The 21226-nt window shown below is 43.4% G+C and overlaps 2 protein-coding genes across 5 annotated transcripts in view; one reads left to right on the top strand and one right to left on the bottom strand.

Annotated features, from left to right (window-relative positions):
- LOC117363058 (probable tRNA methyltransferase 9B) overlaps positions 1-7069 on the top strand; it is a 44336-nt gene extending 37267 nt beyond the window's left edge. For all 3 annotated transcript variants that reach the window (XM_033950271.1, XM_033950269.1, XM_033950270.1), the window contains one exon: positions 4873-7069. In XM_033950271.1, coding sequence (XP_033806162.1) covers positions 4873-5918 — 1046 coding nt within the window. In that variant the 3' untranslated portion in view covers positions 5919-7069. The remainder of the gene's footprint in view (positions 1-4872) is intronic.
- An 11901-nt stretch (positions 7070-18970) lies between these two features.
- The window catches only part of RFC3 (replication factor C subunit 3), a 51311-nt gene continuing 49055 nt past the window's right edge, over positions 18971-21226 (bottom strand). For both annotated transcript variants that reach the window (XM_033949251.1, XM_033949252.1), the window contains one exon: positions 18971-19627. In XM_033949251.1, the coding sequence (XP_033805142.1) occupies positions 19436-19627 (192 nt within the window). In that variant the 3' untranslated portion in view covers positions 18971-19435. The remainder of the gene's footprint in view (positions 19628-21226) is intronic.

The raw sequence follows: 21226 nt of genomic DNA, 5'->3' as shown, positions 1-21226 counted from the left end.
CTCAGATTAATTCTATTTCTGATATGCATCCTGATGTAAACGAGTTAAAAGTTAAATAGCACTGAGTTGTATGATATGATGTATTCTCACAGTGGTTAATCTTTCTGACAAGTGAGGAAAATAGTCTCTTATTTCATATAATCCCAACTTGCTGATAAAACATAATGTTACCTTTGAAACACAGGTTTTCTGTTGGCTATGAGCAGTTTGCTCTGTCTATAAAATTTAATGACACTGTGAACCGACTCCCTGGTCCTGAATAATTTTGTCACTTTGCTCAGATATATGGCTGATTCCCTCAGCCTCTGCAGAGATGTATTTGATATGCAGTCTGCACTCTCATTAATATCCTACTTTTAAGTGGTCATCTGCTATCAAACTGCTTCCTTCAGAGACAAAACATGTCTTGGCTTGACTTTGTTTTCCTGTTAGAAAATCTTAATGAAGCATTGAGTGACAAGAAGGAAAAATCTACCTATTGGCTTCATAAATATATTGGCTGTACATACTTTATAAACCCATTATTATAACCAGCTGTCTATTGTCCTGCTAGGTCTCATGCGGATAGCTCATTAGGTTTTAATACCTGATACATTAAGAAAATGATATGCAGAACCTGGGGGAGGTATTGTGACCATATTAAACTGAATGCAGCTATTGAATTTTTCATCACCTTTCCTACTTACATACCTCCGTAGCATAATCACCTTTCCTTCCTTCTTCTCCCCTATAAATCTTGGTATAATCAAATTCCCTTTCTTTTACAACCATTCCCCTGGAACAGTGATCTTCCCACCTTTAAGGCATTCATCTGCTGTGTAAACCAGTCAATAACTTGGGGGGAGGGATTTATTTTTTTCAGAGCTGCACACTCGGGGTCCTTCTGATAGTCTCATGGAGCACTCATGTTGCACAGAACTTGACTTTTCTCAATTCTGTAGCTTCTGTTTCTAGCTTAGAGCCTGATACACAGCCTGTCTGTATCCAAGGCTGCACACCACTGGCGTTTTTTTCCCCATGTTCAAGTCTGAACAGCTGATCACAACTGATTCCCTTCCCACTGCTATCTTGAGCCAGTCCCTGCCTCTCCAGACAGCTAATTATGTACCATGGGCCAAAAACAGCATCAGGCCCTGCTGATGTTTCACAGAGCAAAGCTCCCCAGCCAGACTTCCCTTGCATTCTCCAAGAGGAAATTATAAGTGCAGCAGCAATTGTTATCTATTATAATAAAACCCTAAGCGCACATGCGCACTCTTACCTGCGTGTTCTGTGATCCGTATGTCTGTGGCGGCAGGAGTGTGCATGTGCGCTTAGGGTTCTGTTACCTTGGGAGAAAAAACAGCACCACACTCGCGGAACCCCAAGGATGTTCTGAGCAAAGTTATTTTTAAGTTCTAAGCCGCGGTGGCGGCTCCTCTCACGAGCCCCACCTAGGTCGGAGAAGTCTTCCGATGTAGGCGGGGATCATGAAACGAGCCGCTGCGGCAACTTTAAACTTAAAAATACCTCTGGCACAGAACTAAACGGTCAGCGAAAGAACGTCAGACATTGCACGCGATCCCGGCCGCTCCTCACACACACTAGTGGGCAAAACAGCTTCCCACGCACCTGAGCAACCTCTAAGCGTAGGCCACCCTGCTCTTCAGCTCCTCCAGGCAGCGGCATAAAGTACTGTAAGGCCCTCTGCTGCTCTTCTGTCTGCCCTCCTCTTCTGAACAGCAGATGCTGGACAGGGGAATCAGGTAAGGGGTGCTGCTGGACGGGGGGGGAGGTAACAGAAAGGGAGGCCTACTGCTGGACAGGGGGAACAGGGAACAGGTGCTGCTGGGCAGGGGGAAGGTAAAACGAAGGAAGAAGGGCTCTGCTGGACAGGGGGAGCAGTGAAGGGATGCTGATGGACAGGGGGGAGGTAAAAGGAAGGAAGAAGGGCTTCTTCTGGACAGGGGGAGCAGGGAAGAGGTGCTGCTGGACAGGGGGGAGGTAAAACGAAGGGAGAAGGGCTGCTGCTGGACAGGGGGGAGCAGTGAAGGGGTGGTGGTGGACACAGGGGAGGTAAAAGGAAGGGAGAAGGGCTACTGATGGACAGGGGGAGGAAATAGAGACAGAAAGAAAGACAGACAGCAGGAGGGAGAGAGACAGAAAGAAAGACAGACAGAAAGTAGCCAAGGAGAGAAAAAAAAAGAAAGACAAAGACACACATCTATTCTAGCACCCGTTAATATAATGGGCTTAAAGACTAGTATATAAATATAATGGGCCATTGGTTCATATGAAATCCCCAAAAGCCCCCTAGGGGCAATCATATTCAGCCACCAAGATTCAGGAGGCAGCACTTACCGTTTGCTGTTTCTGTTTCCTCTTCTGCCTGCTTTTCTGTGCATTTGACACCACTCAGAAGCCGCTCTACTTCCTCAGCCACTGCCTATAGGTACATTTATTCCCCCCATGAAATCATCAATCTTTAGCAGCAGGAGAAAGCCTTTTTCTCTCTTGCCAACTCTGCACTAAATTCAATAAACTTTTTATAGCGCCTATATTACCATTATATAGGTGGTATATAAATTCATATTTAAAACAAATATATATATGGACCTCTATGTGTTGGATAGGAAAGGAGACACCATACTAGACCAATCAGAACTACTTATTTAAACAAAGTAAAACAAGACTTCTGCCACGAGATCCAGCTATTCAGTCAAAATACCAAAGTAGCCTATGTTGAAATTGCCAGGGTAAAATAATGGGTTTTCAGAAGAGATTTGAACTTGGGGGATGGATATTTCATAATGAATCTCTGGGGGAAGATCATTCCATAATTTGGGAGAAAAAACAGTGCTAGATGTGGTGTTTAGATTTTAACAAAGCCTCTGACCCTGCTCCATACAGGTGTCTAATAAATAAACTGAGTGCCCTTGGTATGGATCCCAAAGTGATGGATTGGATTAGGAACTGGTTGAGTGGAAGGTGACAGAGGGTAGTGGTAAATGGGGCTCATTCTGAGGAAAGGGATGTTACCAGAGGTGTGCCACAAGGGCTGTCTGGTAAGGTTTGCCTCTTTGCAGATGATTCCAAAATCTGTAATGAGGTAAACACCCTTGATGGTGTGGATAACATGAGGAAGGACCTGACGAAGCTTGAAGAATGGTCCGGAATTTGGCAGCCAAAATTTAATGCTAGGAAACACAGGGTAATTTTATTAATTCTGTTTCTGATATGCATCATGATATAAAATGCAAAAACCTGAGGGAACAGTACAGTTTAGGAAATGAAGAACTTTTGTGCATGAAAAAGGAATGGAATTTGATGACCTTAAGGTGGCCAAACAGGTAGAAAAGGTGATGGCAAAAGCTAGAAGGATGCTCGGGTGCATAAGGAGAGGAATGGCCAGTAAGAAAAAGGAGATATTGATACCCCTTTATAGAACTCTGATAAAACCTCATTTAGAATATCGTGTACAATTCGGGAGACCACACCTTCAAAAAGATATATAAAGAGGATGGAGTTGGTCCAGAGGAAGGCTACTAAAATGATTAAATGTGTGTATATGTATATATATTTCCATAAAATTATTGAGGGTACATGTTTGATAGCCTGCATCAGACAAGTGCACAGTTAGTTAAAGTATTAAAATAAAGGTATTTATTTATTTTATGATCTGAATATTATTTATTTTGACATAGAGATTTAATTCAAGTATTCATTTTTATTATGTTTGTAAATTGCCTTAAGTGGACATAAATACAGGATGCTAGGAATTATTAAAAAAGGGATGGTTAACAAGACTAAGAATGTTATAATGCCTCTATATCGCTCCATGGTGCAACCTCATCTGGAGTATTGTGTTCAGTTCTGGTCTCCTTATCTCAAGAAAGATATGGTGGCGCTAGAAAGGGCGACCAAGATGGTAAAGGGGATGGAACTCCTCTCGTATGAGGAAAGACTAATACGGGTAGAGCTCTTCAGCTTGAAAAAGAGATGGCTGAGAGGAGATTTGATTGAAGTCTACAAAATCCTGAGTAGTAGAACGGGTACAAGTGGATCGATTTTTCACTCCGTCAAAAATTACAAAGACTAGGGGGACACTCGATGAAGTTACAGGAAAATACTTTTAAAACCAATAGGAGGAATTTTTTCACTCAGAGAATAGTTAAGCTCTGGAACATGTTGCCAGAGGATGTGGTAAGAGCGGATAGCATAGCTGGTTTTAAGAAAGGTTTGGACAAGTTCCTGGAGGAAAGGTCCATAGTCTGTTATTGAGAAAGATATGGGGGAAGCCACTGCCACTACTGGATCGGTAGCATGGAATATTTCTACTCCTTGGGTTTTGGTCAGGTTTTAGTGACCTGGATTGGCCACCTTGAGAATAGGCTACTGGGCTTGATGGACCTTTGGTTTGACTCAATAAGGCTATTCTTATGTTCTAATAAAATAAAAGGGTTCTTCCAAACACAGAACAACATGTGTAACCACAAAAAGGTGGTATACAAGTTCCATCCCCCCCTCTCCTTACATGGAAAATATGTAATAATTCAATCAAATTAGCATGACTGTGTAAGGTTAATCTCTGCATGGGCAGAATCAGGATGGAAGGATTCAGACAGTCTTGGAGGATATTTCTCAATCAATCATTTTCCAGACAGGAAGACCAGAGTAGTCCAGGTATTCATGCTGGGAAGGTGAAGGAAAGTTAATTAAAGAAAAAAGAAAATGGACAATAAAATTCTCATTTTCCACAAAAATAATAATGGGTGATACGTTATAATGTTTTGAAAGAAAAACATTAGAAATTGACCCTAGTGCTGCTTCTTGATCATTTATTAATTCTTTGTGTACATAATTGTGTTAATCTGTTCTATTTCTATATTACAGTGATCCACCATCTTTCAACGAAGGAGCGTCGCATTCGAGCAATAAAAGAAATGGCACGCGTTGTGAGAGTGGGAGGCCAAATAATGATCTATGTATGGGCCATGGAGCAAAAACGAAGAAAATTTGAAAAGCAAGACATTTTTGTCCCCTGGAATCCTGCACCACCTCCTTTAACCTTGAGCAGTAATTCTGCTCATGCAGTGAAAGAATCAATAAAAAACAAGCACAGAAAGCAGACTTTAAATAATCAGCATTCAAGAAACACAGCTAGTACCTCAGAAATGCACTGGAAAGGAAGACGTACATCCTTCCTGGGGGACAAAGAAACATTAGACAACTCTTTTGAAAAATCCCTGAGACTGGATTTATTTTCAAGATCACTTGATTCAGTATTAGACCTTGGTAGTGATGGCAATCAGCAGCCCCAGCATAAGCTCGGCATGCTTCACAAGTACAGTATTCAGCTGAATGAATTAAGTACAGAACAGATTTTTGAACAAAATAGACCAGAATGTTTTATGCAGCATACCTTCAACTTGTTTCCAAGTTACAGCCAACATCCAGAGGATGATGCTGTAAGAGCAGATACAGAATCTGCGGCATTGAGACCATGTTCCTCTGCTTTCAGAAGCAGTCATACAGAATTAAGGTGTGACACTGAACATCCCCCCTGTATGGAAGCAATTCATGAATGCAGTAAGTTGTCTTTACCTGACCTGGTTTCCCACCACAAAGGAGTAGCTGTCAAAAAACAGCCAAAACCCAGTTCTCTCCTTGAACAAAGAGATTTCTATGATCACTTGAGCAAAGTCAGAAAGGACAGATCACTACAGAGTCCCGACGATGAGTATGACTTGTGCATTCAAAATGGACAGGAAGTAGTGAACCCTCAGGGGGCTTGTCTTCGATATTATCATGTTTTTAGAAAAGGGGAACTGGTTGAACTTATAGAGCAACACATTCCTGAGCTGCATGTTGAACAAGCTTACTTTGACCATGCTAACTGGTGTGTTGTTGCAGAAAAAGTTCAAGTTTGGACCATTTAGGCTTCCGTATAAATGGATGCTGTTCTTCCCCATAGGATCACAAGATTGAGTTCTCAGATAGCTACTGTTCCAAGGAATTGACAGGGAAAAAATGCTTGAATACCTGAATGTAAACCACTTAGGCTATAAGTGATATATAAATATTAAAAATAAATAAATAATAGTGCTTGCACCAGGTCCAAAGTTCTGATAAAATACATCAAGTTGTGAAGCAAATGAAAGGTAACAAAAAACTGATTAGAATCGCTTTTGCGGTGGATTAGGCTAACACTAATAGAAAGAAGGGACCATCATTCATAAAGAGTAGAATTTGTCCTGCAATCATGGACCTACTTTTGTGGAAAGACATACCTGTCATTTGCGGTCTGGACCCCAAGCAAAGACTTCTAGATTTCAGGTATTTCTAATAGCCCTTGGTTCCATGGTCCTTTCCATGGTGTCTTTGTCCTGGATCAACTTCCATTTACATAGGCAGAGGAAGAGAATATGTGTATGTAAATTGTAAATGGAAGATGGAATACCTGAAATTTAGAAGGCTTTTCTGGGGGACCAATTCTCTGTTGACAGAAGCATCTTTCCAAAAATGTAGTCCTTTGACTACAGTGTAAATTCCCAGTCTTTATGGATGTTGGGTCCCTTCTTTCTATTACTGTTGGCCTAAACCACAAGTGATTTTAATCAGTTTTATGTTACCTTTCATTTTATTTGCTATCGACATATCAGAACGTTGGACTCCTGATGCAGGCACTATTGCTGAAACATGTTGACTCCTTGGAACTGTTATTTTGAATATACAATATGGTATCTCAGGGAGAACCTGATATCTTCAGTTTTTCGCTTTGGGTTGTCACTGCTGCATTTTTCATTCTTAAGAATTACTTCAGTTGTGACATTTTATTTTATATGATTTTTTTATGACTAACTTGTGTTTTCTAAGGATGTACTTGTTTTGTTTGTAGCTGCATATTTAGTTGATTTAAGTGGTTTTGCTTTTTAAATTATTTTTCATATAAGCGAAATCTGGAACAGTTTTCTATTCACAGATTTGCCAGTATTGACGTTTGAAAAATGTATTATAGAGAATCTTGCTCTGCCAGGTTTTATACGGGTATTTAATGCCATTTCATAATAAATTATTGCCATCTTATAACAAATTATTGTAGCTTTCTTATTTCTGTTTCAAATATTTTATATCTTTCTGACTCCTAAGATTCATTATAATTAAATCATAGGGTGTCATAAGTAGGACATGAACAATAATGTATCTAGTCTATAGGGGCTTTTCTGGAACAGCATTACTAATACAATGAGCCTGAATTAGGAGTATTGTGTTCAGTTTTGGTGGCCATGTCTTGCCATGGACATAAAAAAAAGATTAAAAGCCATTCAGAGAAAAGTGACCAAAATGGTGTGGTGTTTGCTCCAGAAGACATGAGACTTGAATACTTGACTATGTTTATATCCTGGAGGAAAGGAAGGAGGGGGGAGGGGGAAGTTAAGAACATGGGCTACCATTAGGATGGGGTATTTTACCACTAACTCATGCTATTTTCGGACAGGTCCAATTGTATGCATTGAGTCTTACCCCCTCTTCTATTAAACTGTGCTAGCAGTTTCTAGCACAGGGAGCAGCACGGGCCATTCAGCGTGGCTCCCCATGCTAGAAACTGCTAGCACAGTTTAATAGAAGAGGCCCATAGTTACTATTAACTTGTAAAACCTTTGAAATTAAAATGATAAAATATTTTGACACCTACCAGAAAGGACTTAAAAATCTGGGCTTCCTTTCCCTCTACAAAGACGTTTAAACCTGCTCTCCCACCTCTCTGTCTCCTGCCCACCCATCCCTCTTCCTATCCCTGAAATGTTTTCATGTTTTCCTTATATATACACTATTTGTCAACGACCACTGGAAGTGACCGCCGGACACCTAAGGCACAAGTTTTCTATAAACATAGAAACATGAGGGCAGATAAAGGCCAAATGGCCCATCTAGTCTGCCCATCCAAAGTAATCATTCTTTATAATACCGAGGGCCTCAAAATAGTACCTGGCGAGCTGCATGCAGCCCATGGGCCACGAGTTTGAGACCACTGCTCTATGTGAAGTTTACAGCAGTGCCCTCTAAGGTGTCCCACAGCTCTGTTGGCATGTCTTTGTGGCCATTCCATTACAATGCTAGCCCCTCCCACATCAAAATGGTCTGCATTTGGATGCTTGGAACTATCTGTGGTTGAAAATGCTGCATAAAGTTAGACGTCTCGGAGAAGCCATCCAAGTAGGCGATTTTTGAAAAAAATATTTGGACATCCAGGATGTTCAAAAATAGTTGTTTTTCCATAGCCGACTTTGGACGTCTAGTGGGAAATGTCCAAAATCAGACTTAGATGCAATATCGAAAATGCCCCTCCACACTAGTGCTGCCCGATTCATAGAAAAATACTTTGATTCGATTCGCCCTGTTGAATCGATTTTTCAATTCACTGTTAATGACACAGCTTTTTAAGTTTAAACATTTTATTTAACCAAGGCAATATCATATCAAAACTTCCCAGCTTCCATCCCCAGCCCCCTAGACTCACCAGCCCCCCTTCCAATTCCTAGCTTCCATACCCAGCCCCGAAGACTCACTAGCCCCCTGCTGATTCCCAGCTTCCATCCCCAGCCCCCAAGACTCACCAGCCCCCCTGCCGATTTCAGCTTCCATCCCCAGGCCCCAAGACTCACCAGCGCGGGCCGATTTCAGCTTCCATCCCCAGCCCCCCTGCCAATTTCAGCTTTCATCCCCAGCCCCAAGACTCACCAGCCCCCCTGCTGATTCTCAGCTTCCATCCCCAGCCCCCCTTCCGATTCCCAGCTTCCATCCCCAGCCCCCCTTCCGATTCTCAGCTTCCATCCCCAGCCCCCCTTCCAATTCCCAGTTTCCATCCCCAACCCCCAAGACTCACCAGCCCCCTGCCGATTCCCAGCTTCCATCCCCAGCCCCCAAGACTCACAAGCTCCCCTGCCGATTCCCAGCTTCCATCCCCAGCCCCCAAGACTCACCAACCCCCCTGCCAATTTCAGCTTCCATCCCCATTCTCCAAGACTCACCAGCCCCCCTGCCGATTTCAGCTTCCATCCCCAGCCCCCCTGACGATTTCAGGTTCCATCCCAAGCCCCCAAGACTCACCAGCCCTCCTGCTGATTCTCAGCTTCCATCCCCTGCCCCCCTGCCAATTTCAGCTTCCATCCCCAGCCCCCAGGACTCACCAGCCCCCCTGCTGATTCTCAGCTTCCATCCCCAGCCCCCCTGCCGATTCTCAAGCCCCCCTGCCGATTCTCAGCCATCCTGCCGGTTCAGTTACTCGACTGGATGTGGAATCGCAGGGAAGAGAGGAGAAATGCAGAGACAGACAGAACCCAAAAAATACCCTTTGCTTCAGAGGTCCGCTGCATGAGGTCTGCTCGCTCCCCCCTCGACGCTCCCACGTCCTTTGTTTCTTCTGATGTAACTTCCGGTTTCGCAAAACCGGAAGTTACATTAGATGGGAACGAGTCCGGCGGCCGACGGTGAAAAAAGAATGAACTTTTTATCGGGGCTGAATCGGTGAGTCCGATTTTTTTACAAAAACGAACTGATTCGAATCGATTCACCTGATTCAAATTGGTGAACCGATTCGAATCATGAATCTGGCAGCACTACTCCACATCACTGTTGTCATTATTCAGAGCTATAAACCTGTTGAAACATTGTTTTTAGTTCTTTCTTGAACATCTCCACATTTTGTATCACTCTTAAAAGGCAAACAATTTCCAACATTTAGGTCAAGATGGAAGAATGCTATCCTTCAAGTCTTATGACACAAAATCTGATAGCTTCCAGTAAAGCCCTCTCAGTTGATCTTAACTCTCTGGGTGACTGATATGTGCATAGACTTGCCAAAATAATTACCAAGACATGGTTATTTAGTATTTTGAAGACCAAAAGTAATATTTTGAATTTGATTCCCTGGTCTATTTGAAGCCAGTGCAATTTCTTTAGAATTGGAGAGATATGAAAAGTGAACAAGTACTCTTGTGGTAGAATTTTGAACTACTTATAAGAAAACCTTTTGGTAACCCACTCAGCAGGCTGTTAATAAGGACTAATAATTCTCTGAACTATTAAACCGAAGTTTGAAGCATTTAGAATGTCCCTCAATCGCCTAATTAGTCTTAACTTAAAGAAGATAATGCTAATTATTTTGTGCTCCCAGATTTCAAATTTATTAACAATTGGAATATCCATGCCATCAACTGAAAAAGCAGTTGGTGTGTCATTTGAGGGTTATCCAGATAATATCAAGATTTGAGCTTTCACCATGTTTAATTTTAAATGATTTGCTTTCATCTATTGCTTGATTGTAAACAAAGGTTTTAACATATCGAGATTCTTTTTCTGACTTGACAAAATGGAGCAAGAACTGAATAGCATCAGTGTAAAGTCTAAATTGTAATTTCAAGCAGTCAACTAATCTACATAATGGTAACAAAACATGTTGATCATAGATGATAAGCAAGAACCCCAGTAGGACTATTTGTGTTCACTGATCTGGTAGAATCATTTGCTATACAAAATGTTTGGACAAAAATGAGGATGGATTGCAGATTGTTAATTAACATTTTATCATTTATAGTACCAAAAGCAAATGAAATATCACAGGGGTGTCCAACCTTTTGGCTTCCCTGGGCCGCATTGGTCGAAAAAAAATGTTTCTGGGGCTGCACAAGCGTGCAAACGCTGCAGCAAGACAGAGGAGGGAGCCAGCAAGACGGTAAACACCCGGAGGCAGAAGAGGAAAACACTGCATCGCCCTTGACCAGGGCCGCACAAGATACTTCACTGGGTCACATGCGGCCCTTGGGCCGCAGGTTGGACACCCCTGATCTAAAGTAACTCAAAAGAAACACATTCCTTTATCAAAGCCTGCTCTCACACTATCTAAGGTAGGAATCAACAATGTTTCTATGTCATCATTTGTTCTAAATCCAAATTGTTTGGGAACTAATATGTTATGCAAGTCAAGAAATTCCAGTTGATCATAAACTACTTTTTCCATAACTTTTGAAAGAAATGGTAATGAAGAGACAGGCCTAAAATTTTCAACTACATTAGGATTTAAAGTGTGGGACATCCAAGTGCCGATATTCACCATTGCCTTTTCTTCAGTAAAAGATCTGTTAGTAATATCAGTAAATTGATGAAGAGCTAGATCTTTTAGAGCCATTATGATAGATAGATGAAATGGATCAAGTGCACAAATGTGAATTATTAACCCTATTAAAAAAATCTTTGGTCATTTGTTGAAAATTTGAGACTATTTTCTACAGCGCCCCTTTAGTTATCTTTAGGGCATAGGGTTTGTGAGTTTTTTGACATTTTGAGAAATTATGGCACTTATTAGCAAGACATAAGAATAGTCTTACTGGATCAGACCAATAGTCCATCAAGCCCAGTAGCCCGTTCTCACGGTGGCCAATCCAGGTCACTAGTACCTGGCCAAAACCTAGGAGTCCTACAAATCTGAATGCCCAGATAGGATATAAGTAATTAGTGTGGCTGCTATCTTTGCAGCCTATTCTAAATATCAGCTTATGGGTTATAAGTAGAGTAAGTTTGGGACAAGTACATAGGCTCTCTAAGGGAGAAAAAGGGATAGAAGATGGCATGGATATGGCTGTATTTGCCCTATGTTACTGTTTTTGATTTGCCACATTGCATCTATAGTTTTATTTCTCTACTGAAACCATTACTGCAAGTGCAAAGATACGAAATCAGTACTAGGGCAGTCTTTTATGGCTGAGCAATTCCAGGTGACAATTATATAATATTACTAATATTAACTCAGGGCTGGCTTTTACAAAGCTTGTAAAAGCCAATGTCAGTTAAGTTATTTCTGATGGTTTACTGTCATGAGTACAACATTTCACAATAATTCTTCTGGACTAAGTATCTGGTGATTTACATTGCTAGTTTAAAACTCTTTCTATAAATGTTACTGGATGTTTTGTTCTTGAATAAACTCCATAATAATTTTCTTTCTGTAAAAGAATCATCTAGAGTTTCCCAAATGAAAAGGTTTCCTCTTATCACAAACAGATTTACAGCGGCATAACTGTTTGTAAATAAACCACAGAAAGCTAATCTCTATCGACCAGTTTAATGAATGTGTACTTGCTGGTTAAATATTTACATGCCTTCTTATCATTGCAAAGGCAAAACCAGTGCCAGCTTATGTTTCCCCTAGTGACTGCTTTCCGAGTGATTTGTGTTGCTGTTCATTGTTCCATTATAGTCCATCTTTTGGCATTTATCGTTGCATATAATTCACACTATAAAAGAATCACCAGAGTTGATGGGTAAAACTGATATAAACTTTGGAATTTTGCTCCTGCTGAGAATAGCTGTAAGCTAGGAAAGGCAGAGTGGGGATATTCACTCAGCAATCTCTGCTATAGGAGCATGGATTTGATATACTGCCTTTCTGTAGTACAGGTACTTTCACTGTCCTTAGTGAGCTCACAATCTAAGTTTTTGTACCTGGGGCAATAGAGGATTAAGTGATTTGTCCAGAGTCACAAGGAGTTGCTACACATTGTAGTATCAGAAAGGCCAAGTAGGTATTAATGCATCTTATTCTTCCTGCTACCTTCCATAGTGTCCTTTTGTTATTGTAATACAACTATAAGCTGAACTTCACAGAATCATGTGGAAAAGGATCTCAGAAACCTACATAGCCTCAAAATAAACTGATAGGATCTGTCTAGTAGGTTCCAATTTCATGCACTGATTTGGCATTTTTTCACCTCCGCCCTTCCCTGAGCATGTCTGTCAATCCGCAGGGGTGGAGGTACGGTCAGGCACCATGTCTGACTGGCAGCACAAAGATCAGCATTGAAGAGGCATTCCGAGCATGTGGAAGTGATTCTCTGATTCCAGCTACTGTAAGAGAGCTGCAGCAGGCTGCAGCGGATTTCCAGGTGAATCAGGAAAGGGGGGAATCTGAATTTCAAGTTTTGAAGGTTTCTGTATGTCTTCCTGAGTTCCCCCACCTAACAAATCTTAGTCACCATTTTTCTAGTTTGCTAACTATGAAAAATATTGTGATTTAGGCACAAATTTCTTAGTGGTGGCCATCTAGGATTTTTAGTGCTCTTTTTTTCAAAAGCTCCCTGCACTTCCAAAACTGCATTTTTTGCCTCAGTTCTTATTGGGATGGAGTCCTTGGGCTCTTCTGCTTCAAATTCTTGCCAGGATTGTGGATATTTAGCACTTCAAGAGCAACCATGTGCTGCATGGCACACCAGAAGGCGGCAGTGCCACGCTTAACCTCTCCCTATCTAAGCAGGTGACTAAATGGGCGGCTATTTCATTTTTTGAGGGCTCAACAAGGCTGAAAGTTCCACACGAATAGACGCAGACACCCCACAGCCCGAGAAACACAAGGTCCAATCATCTAAGGGTGACTCTACTCCCAGGGTCCAGAGGCCTTCTCGGTCCCGCTCCACCTCAGACTTATCTCTCAGGGGTTTTACCTCTTTAGGCACAATCTCTTCTCAGTCCATCGCTGTTCCTGAGTTAGCTGACTGATTTAATCAATGCTGATGATCAGCTTGTGGACCCCTTGTTTGAGTGCATCCTGCTTTTCAGTGTAGCTGTTTTATTAGACTTTTAGCCTTTCCAGAGTGGGGGTTTTTTGCCTCTTTTTTGTGGACATTCCTCTGCTGTACCAAATTATATAGTGCAGATGATTTCAACAAGAAAGGCTATTCTCTGTCTTAATCTGCTGGCAGTGAAGCATAACTCAAATTGTGCCATACTGTCACCTACCAGACAATAATGCTAATGTGCATGCAAATGTAAATAAATAAATAACTTTGAATACTGCAGCAATACTAACCCCCTCTTCTACGAAACCTCACTAGCGTTTTTTAGCGCAGAAAGCCGCGCTGCTCCTGACGCTCATTAAGTTCCTATGAGCGTCGGGAGCAGCACGGGCCATTCAGCACAGCTCTCTAGGCTAAAAACCGCTAGCGCAGTTTGGTAGAAGAGGTGGTAAAGCAACAGAAAACAATATTACTTACCGAAACAGTTGTTATCCAGGGACAGCAGGCAGCTATTCTCACTAGTGGGTGATGTCATCCGACAGAGCCCCGATACGGACGTCTCACAAGCATATTTTCTTGCAGAAACTCAGAAGTTTCGAGATGCCGGTACCGCGCATGCGCCAGTGCCTTCCCGCCCGATGGTCCGGGCGTGTCTCCTCAGTTCAGGTAGCTAGCAGAGAAGCCAACCCAGGGGAGGTGGGTGGGACGTGAGAATAGCTGCCTGCTGTCCCTGGATAACAACTGTTACGGTAAATAACATTGCTTTATCCCAGGACAAGCAGGCAGGTATTCTCACTAGTGGGTGACCTCCAAGCTAACCTCAATGGGATGGTGGGAGAGTTGGCAACTTAGGAGAATAAATTTTGTAACACTGTTTGGCCAAACTGTCCATCCTGTCTGGAGAAAGTATCCAAACAATGAGAGGTGAATGTATGAACCGAGGACCAAGTGGCAGCCTTACAAATCTCCTCAATTGGTGTCGATTTGAGGAAGGCTACAGAGGCCGCCATTGCTGTGACCTTACAGGGAAGGGGTAATCCAGCCTGGGCATAACAGAAAGAGATGCAAGCCGCCATCCAGTTCGAGATGGTACGCTTCGAGACAGGTAGTCCCAACTTGTTCGGATCAAAGGAGACAAAAAGTTGAGGAACAGTTCTGTGTGGCTTGGTGCGATCCAGGTAGAAAGCCAAAGCACATTTACAGTCCAGAGTGTGAAGAGCTGATTCTCCAGGATGAGAATGAGGCTTTGGAAAAAACACAGGAAGAACTATGGATTGGTTGAGATGAAATTCAGTGACCACTTTAGGCAGGAATTTCGGATGAGTGCGAATGACCACCTTGTCATGATGGAATACTGTGAAAGGTGGATCCGCCACTAAGGCCTGAAGCTCACTGACCCTGCGAGCAGAAGTGAGGGCAACCAGAAAAACCACTTTCCAAGTGAAAAACTTCAGCGGAGCCTTGTTGAGAGGCTCAAAAGGAGGTTTCATAAGTTGAGAAAGGACAACGTTGAGATCCCAAACCACTGGAGGAGGTTTGAGAGGAGGATTGACATGGAAAAGTCCTTTCATAAATCTGGAAACCACAGGATGAGCAGATAGAGGTTTCCCTTGTAGAGGCTGATGGAAAGCCGCAATTGCACTCAGGTGGACTCGTATAGATGTAGACTTGAGGCCAGACTGAGATAGGTGTAGAAGATAGTCTAATACAGAAGACAGGGAGGCTCGCTGAGGCTCCTTACGATTAGAAACACACCAGGAAGAAAAGCTAGTCCACTTTTGGGAGTAGCATTGTCGAGAAGCAGGCTTCCGGGAAGCCTCCAATACATCCCTCACCGCCTGGGAAAACTGGTGAGGAGTTACGTTGAGAGGAACCAAGCTGTCAGGTGGAGAGACTGCAGGTTGGGATGGAGTAGAGATCCTTGATGCTGAGTAAGCAGCGAAGGAAACACTGGAAGAAGGAATGGCTCCCTGCTGCTGAGTTGAAGTAGAAGGGAGTACTAAGGTTGTCTGGGCCACCGAGGAACTATCAGAATCATGGTGGCATGGTCGGATTTCAATTTGACTAGAGTCTTTTGAATGAGTGGAAATGGAGGAAACGCATACAGAAAGCGATTCCCCCAATCCAGCAGAAAGGCATCTGCCTCGAGACGAAGAGGAGTGTAGATCCTGGAGCAAAATTGAGGCAGCTTGAAGTTGTGGGGAGCCGCAAAGAGGTCTATCTGAGGCGTCCCCCACCGAGAAAAGATCTGATGAAGGGGCCTGGAATGGAGGGTCCATTCGTGAGGCTGGAGGAGATGACTTAAGTTGTCCGCCAAGACATTGTCCTTCCCCTGAATGTAGACAGCCCTGAGGAAGGTGTTGTGGCGAATCGCCCAATCCCAGACTCGGAGAGCTTCTTGGCAGAGGGAGGGGAATGTGAGTGTAGGCCTCCTTGAGATCCAGAGAGCATAACCAGTCGTTTTGCTCGACGAGGAGGTAGAGAGAAGCAAGGGTCAGCATGCGAAATCTCTCCTTGACCAGGAACTTGTTGAGGATCCTGAGGTCCAGAATGGGACGCAGATCGCCCGTCTTCTTCAGAACAAGGAAGTATCGGGAGTAAAACCCCCGGTTGTGTTGGTCCACAGGGACCGGCTCGACGGCCCGAAGCCGGAGCAAAGCCTGAGCTTCCTGAAGAAGAAGGGCGGTCTGGGTCAAGTTGGAAGGATACTCTCTTGGAGGGTGGTCCGGGGGGACCCGATGGAACTGAAGAGAGTACCCTTCCCTGATGATTGTAAGGACCCAGAGGTCGGTGGTGATAGCCGCCCATCGATGATAAAAATGATGGAAGCGACCACAATAGGAAAAACAGGGAGTGGCAGAACGAGGTTGGTTATGCTCCCTAAGAGAGAGTCAAAAAGGTTGAGGAGCCTTGGGGACAGTAGAAGGCTGAGGCTTTTGCTGAGCCTTTTGCGGAGGCTGTCTCTTCGCTGGTTGTCTCGCAGCAGGAGCCTGCCTGGGTGCATAGCGCCGCTGATAGATCAAGGGCGGTCGAGAAGGGCGAGACTGCGCCGGCTTAGGCTTGGGACGAAGAATGGACTGAAAAGATTTCTCATGGTCCGACAGCTTCTTCGTCACAGTCTCGATGGACTCATCAAACAAATCTGCTCCTGCACAAGGAACGTTGGCAAGCCTGTCCTGGAGGTTCGGGTCCATGTCAATGGTCCGAAGCCACACCAAGCGACGCATAGCCACAGAACAGGCGGCAGCCCGTGCTGAGAGCTCGAAGGCATCGTAGGAGGATTGCATCAATTGAAGGCGCAGCTGGGACAGCGAGGCAACCACCTACTCGAATTCGAAGCGAGCCTGAGACTCGATGTAAGGCGTAAACTTCCGAAGCACAGGCAGGAAGAACTCCAAATAAGTTGCAAAATGAAAAGTATAATTGAGAACTCGGGAAGCCATCATCGAGTTCTGGTATATATGCCTCCCAAACTTATCCATGGTCCAGTCCTCTCTGCCTGGAGGCACCTAGGACGGATGAGACCTCTTAAGGGAGGATTCGACCAACAGGGATTGATGAAAGAGTTGGGAGCCCTCGAATCCCTTGTGATGCACTGTTCGGTACCTGGCATCCAATTTGCCAGGAACAGCCGGGATAGAGTACGGTGTTTCAAAACACCTCATGAAAGTTTGATCAAGGAGTTTATGCAGAGGAAGACGAAGAGATTCTGCCGGAGGATGAGGCAAATGCATGGTATCCAGGTATTCCTTGGAGTATCGGGAACCGGAGTCCAAGGTGATGTCCAGGTCATCCGCCATCTTCCGGAGGAAAGATGAGGACAATTGGTCCGCCAGCACAGGTCGGCGGGACGGACTGGACGAAGTCAAGGCCTCGGGATCCATAGAGACCTGTGATCGACAGGGCGAGAACGAGCCACAGGGATCCTCGAACTCCGGTCCCGGAGGAGGAGAGACATCCGAAGAGGAATACCCCACACGAGGCAGCTTCTTCTGAGGCGAAACTGTAGAGTGTCGAGAGGAATGCCTTGAAGAATGCCTGGACCGATGTCGGGAAGGGGAACGAGATTGGCGGTGCTTCGAATGGTCCCCAGAAGCCTCCAAGGAGTATATGGGACTTGAAGCAGTAGATCGTAGAGGCGGGAGATTCGACGCCTCTCAAGATGCATCCCAGGCCTGATAAGGAGTACGGAAGAACTCTTCCTGTTTGCGATGCCCAGGGCTTCGATTACTCGAAGGAGGATTCCAAATATCCTTGTCCGGAGGTGTAATAGGTTCTAAGGGGGGCATGTCACTAAAAGAGGCCCGCCTCGAGGAACCGGCCACCGAGCGCCGCTCCTCCTCGCCGAGCAACGAGAGCGAACGGCGAGGAGGAGGGGCGGCCCGCCCCCCGGAGGAGGAACCGGTTGGTCATCCTGAATCATGGCCAGCAACTTGGGTCCCACGGTGGCCATAAGCTCGATGAATTGAGCTTCCATAATAGAAAGTAACGAAGCCGACAAGGAGGTAGCCGCACCTAAAGTGGGGCCTTTGAGAACCACTGGTGGAATGGGAGGCGGAGGTACCTGATCCGAGGAGACGGAGGCGGGGTCGAAACCGGAATGAAGGAAGCTGGCTTCAGGAGACCCGGCGTAGCAGGAGTGGTGGAGGGCTTCGCAGATGCAGGCGAAGCGCTGGTCGAAGTCGAAGCCGAAGGTTCTTTAGCAGCTTCCATCTTGAACATCGACTCCCACAAAAAACAGTGATGCTTAAACGCACGTGCTGTGAGAGTGGAACAAGGCCGGCACGATTTCGGAAAATGTTCTAGACCAAGACACTGCAGGCAGCGTCGATGCGGGTCCGTCAACGAAATCGCGCGCTGGCACTTGCTACACTTTTTAAAACCGGTAATTGGCCGGGACATAGGCCGAAAAAGCTCCGCTGCAAGATCGAAGGAACGGGGCCTGAGCCACGCGGCCGACCCGGCCGAACCACCGGAAGAAATTTTTTTTTTTAAAAATAAGAAACCGAAGGAAATAAAATACACGATAAAGAGTAAAATAACTCAAAACCGCGGCAATAGAAGACAAAAAAACGGGTTTTCAATTAGCGCAGAATTGAAGTAAACTTCTCAGCTCCGCAGAAAGAAAAGAACTGAGGAGACACGCCCGGACCATCGGGCGGGAAGGTACTGGCGCATGCGCGGTTCGGGCATCTCAAAACTTCTGAGTTTCTGCAAGCAAGTATGCTTGTGAGACGTCCGTATTGGGGCTCTGTCAGATGACATCACCCACTAGTGAGAATACCTGCCTGCTTGTCCTGGGATAATGGACGTTACAAAGATTTTACTTAACTGGAAAATAAAAATAAATGGGCTAAACGATTTTCTGCGCTAAAATTTTCTTTTTTTTTTTTTATTAAGGACAAATTTAATAGAGATCACACTCGCTTGGAAAAAGGAAAAATTTAATTGACAAAGCTTTATGAAACTTAAACACCCCTGATCTTAGGTTAGCAGAAACAAGGAGACCAGACAAATTAAACTTCAAGAAGAATCATAAGACATATTTTGCCTTGACTTATTTTCTAGCAATTTGGATTTAAAGACCTATGTTATATGAAAAATAACTACTTTAGGGATACAAGGTTTTGTATAACTACAGTGCAATAATTCAATGACTAGAATTACAGTTGGCCAATTTTAATCATAATATATGCAAATTTAGAATCTGGCAAACAAAATCACCTAAAAGTCTGGAAAGTACTGAAAAGCTACTTGTGACATAACTGACCAGGATGGAAATGCAATGACAATCATGCTCTTACAGAACCTAGGAGCTGTATGTGATGAAAGCATATTTTGAATAGAAATTCCAGTCACTTAAAGTATATTGTTTTCTTATTTACACATTAGAAAATCATGGCATCTAGTCCATCCTCCATAAACTTCTTATAAATAGCCATGAACTTAGCAACAAATGCTTCCAGGTGATAAATTGCTTTGCTGCCAAGCTGTAAGCGGTGTTCATAATATGCAGCCATCTGTGCAACTTCTCCTTTCAGCTGTCCATCACAGTTATTTAGAAGCTCTGTCAAAAGTCCCTGACAAAGACGAACACACATTAATGGAAGAAAAACAAGGATGTACTTCAATTTTTTTAAGGGTATAATGTTCAATTTAGCTAAAATCAATATACGTATCTTAAGACTATTTTATTAATCTCAAGAAATTTGGTCTGTTTCCTGAAAAGCCCTGATGTAACAAAGCAGAGTATAATGCTAGGTACACTTATCTAAAGGCCAATTTACTAAAGCTTTTCTCTTATTCTATGTCTATGTGACCAAAGTTTAGCAAATCTGTTCTTAATGTTAGAAATAGAGAAAAATATCACACAGTGGTGAATAAAACAATGTCAGTGCAACACAACAACTCTCTTAAATGATGTTAAAAACTTTTTCCAACTGATGTATATTACTTCTGTTTGTTTTTTTATCATGTCTATTTTAGCAAATATATCATTATATCATGGGATTCCTCTGTTATTGTAATCTTCAGTTTAAGGATAATCTGAGAAGTAGAGTGATATTTACATATTAAGACCTGATAATCAAAAAGGATTTAACTGGCCAAGAGAGGCTCTTGCCCAGTTAAGACACAATGAGCTCCTTAAGAAGGGATATTTAACTGGCAGTGTCATTGTATACACTATGTAACAATTTTTTTTTTTGGTCCTGGGTAATGTGTGTTCTTTCATTATTACCTATAGAAAATGGCTATCATTCCCCTCAAACTTTGCTTTTGTGACTAGGATATCAATATTTTGAAATTTACCTTTTTTGCAGAACATTCCAGATTGATTCCAAGCTGAGCAACTTAGAGGCCCATTTATTAAGGTGAGGTAAGTTATTGTCATGTGGCAAACAGTATACAGCAGGGGCACCGTACTTGCTGCTGTGGTAAAAGATTTACTTTGTGGCAATACAGGCAGTAAAAAACAAAAGGAATTGACCCCAAAATATCCACAAAGAAGAAAATCCAGAGAAAACAAAAAAAAAAAACTCTATGGAGTGACGATGTTTCCCACGTACTCACCTTTATAGGACCCCCAGGGACCCCTGAAGAAGACTTTTTGTCGAAACGTGGACCGTGTTGGGTCCTGTATCCCTAGCAGACTAGGTCCTTTAAGGCTCTTATGTGGATGATTTATTTTTATGTAGATGAAATTATTTTATGTGGATGATTTCAGTGTACCTTTGGAACTTTGACACTTTCAAATAAAGTCCATTTAGGAACATCGTCACTCCACAGAGGTTTTTTTGCAATTCAGGCAGTAAGGCATACCACATCTGTGGGTGGAGGGTGGGTTGTTTTGTAGGCATGTGTACCCATAATGCACTGGCATGCTGCTGGTTTAGCGCAGAAGACTTTACTGCCTGCAAAAAGGAAAGCGGTAAGGGCTTTTCAGACATGCTGTTACTGCAGTGTGTGTGGGCAGAAACCTGCCTCTTGGCAGACACGCATACAAGCCATGCATTTTTTGGCCCATGATAATTTCTGAATTGCTGCAGGCCAAAATTGACAGTGAGGAAGATGTTGTAGATCCAGTTTACAGTATCAGTGATAAATCTGATGAGAGAAACCCATACTATCAAAACCAAAATGACCTCAACAACTTTATTATAAATCTGCTCGGAATAACA

Source organism: Geotrypetes seraphini, chromosome 6 (assembly GCF_902459505.1).
Source record: "Geotrypetes seraphini chromosome 6, aGeoSer1.1, whole genome shotgun sequence".
Classification (NCBI taxonomy): domain Eukaryota; kingdom Metazoa; phylum Chordata; class Amphibia; order Gymnophiona; family Dermophiidae; genus Geotrypetes; species Geotrypetes seraphini.
This window is presented reverse-complemented; position numbering and strand designations above follow the sequence as displayed.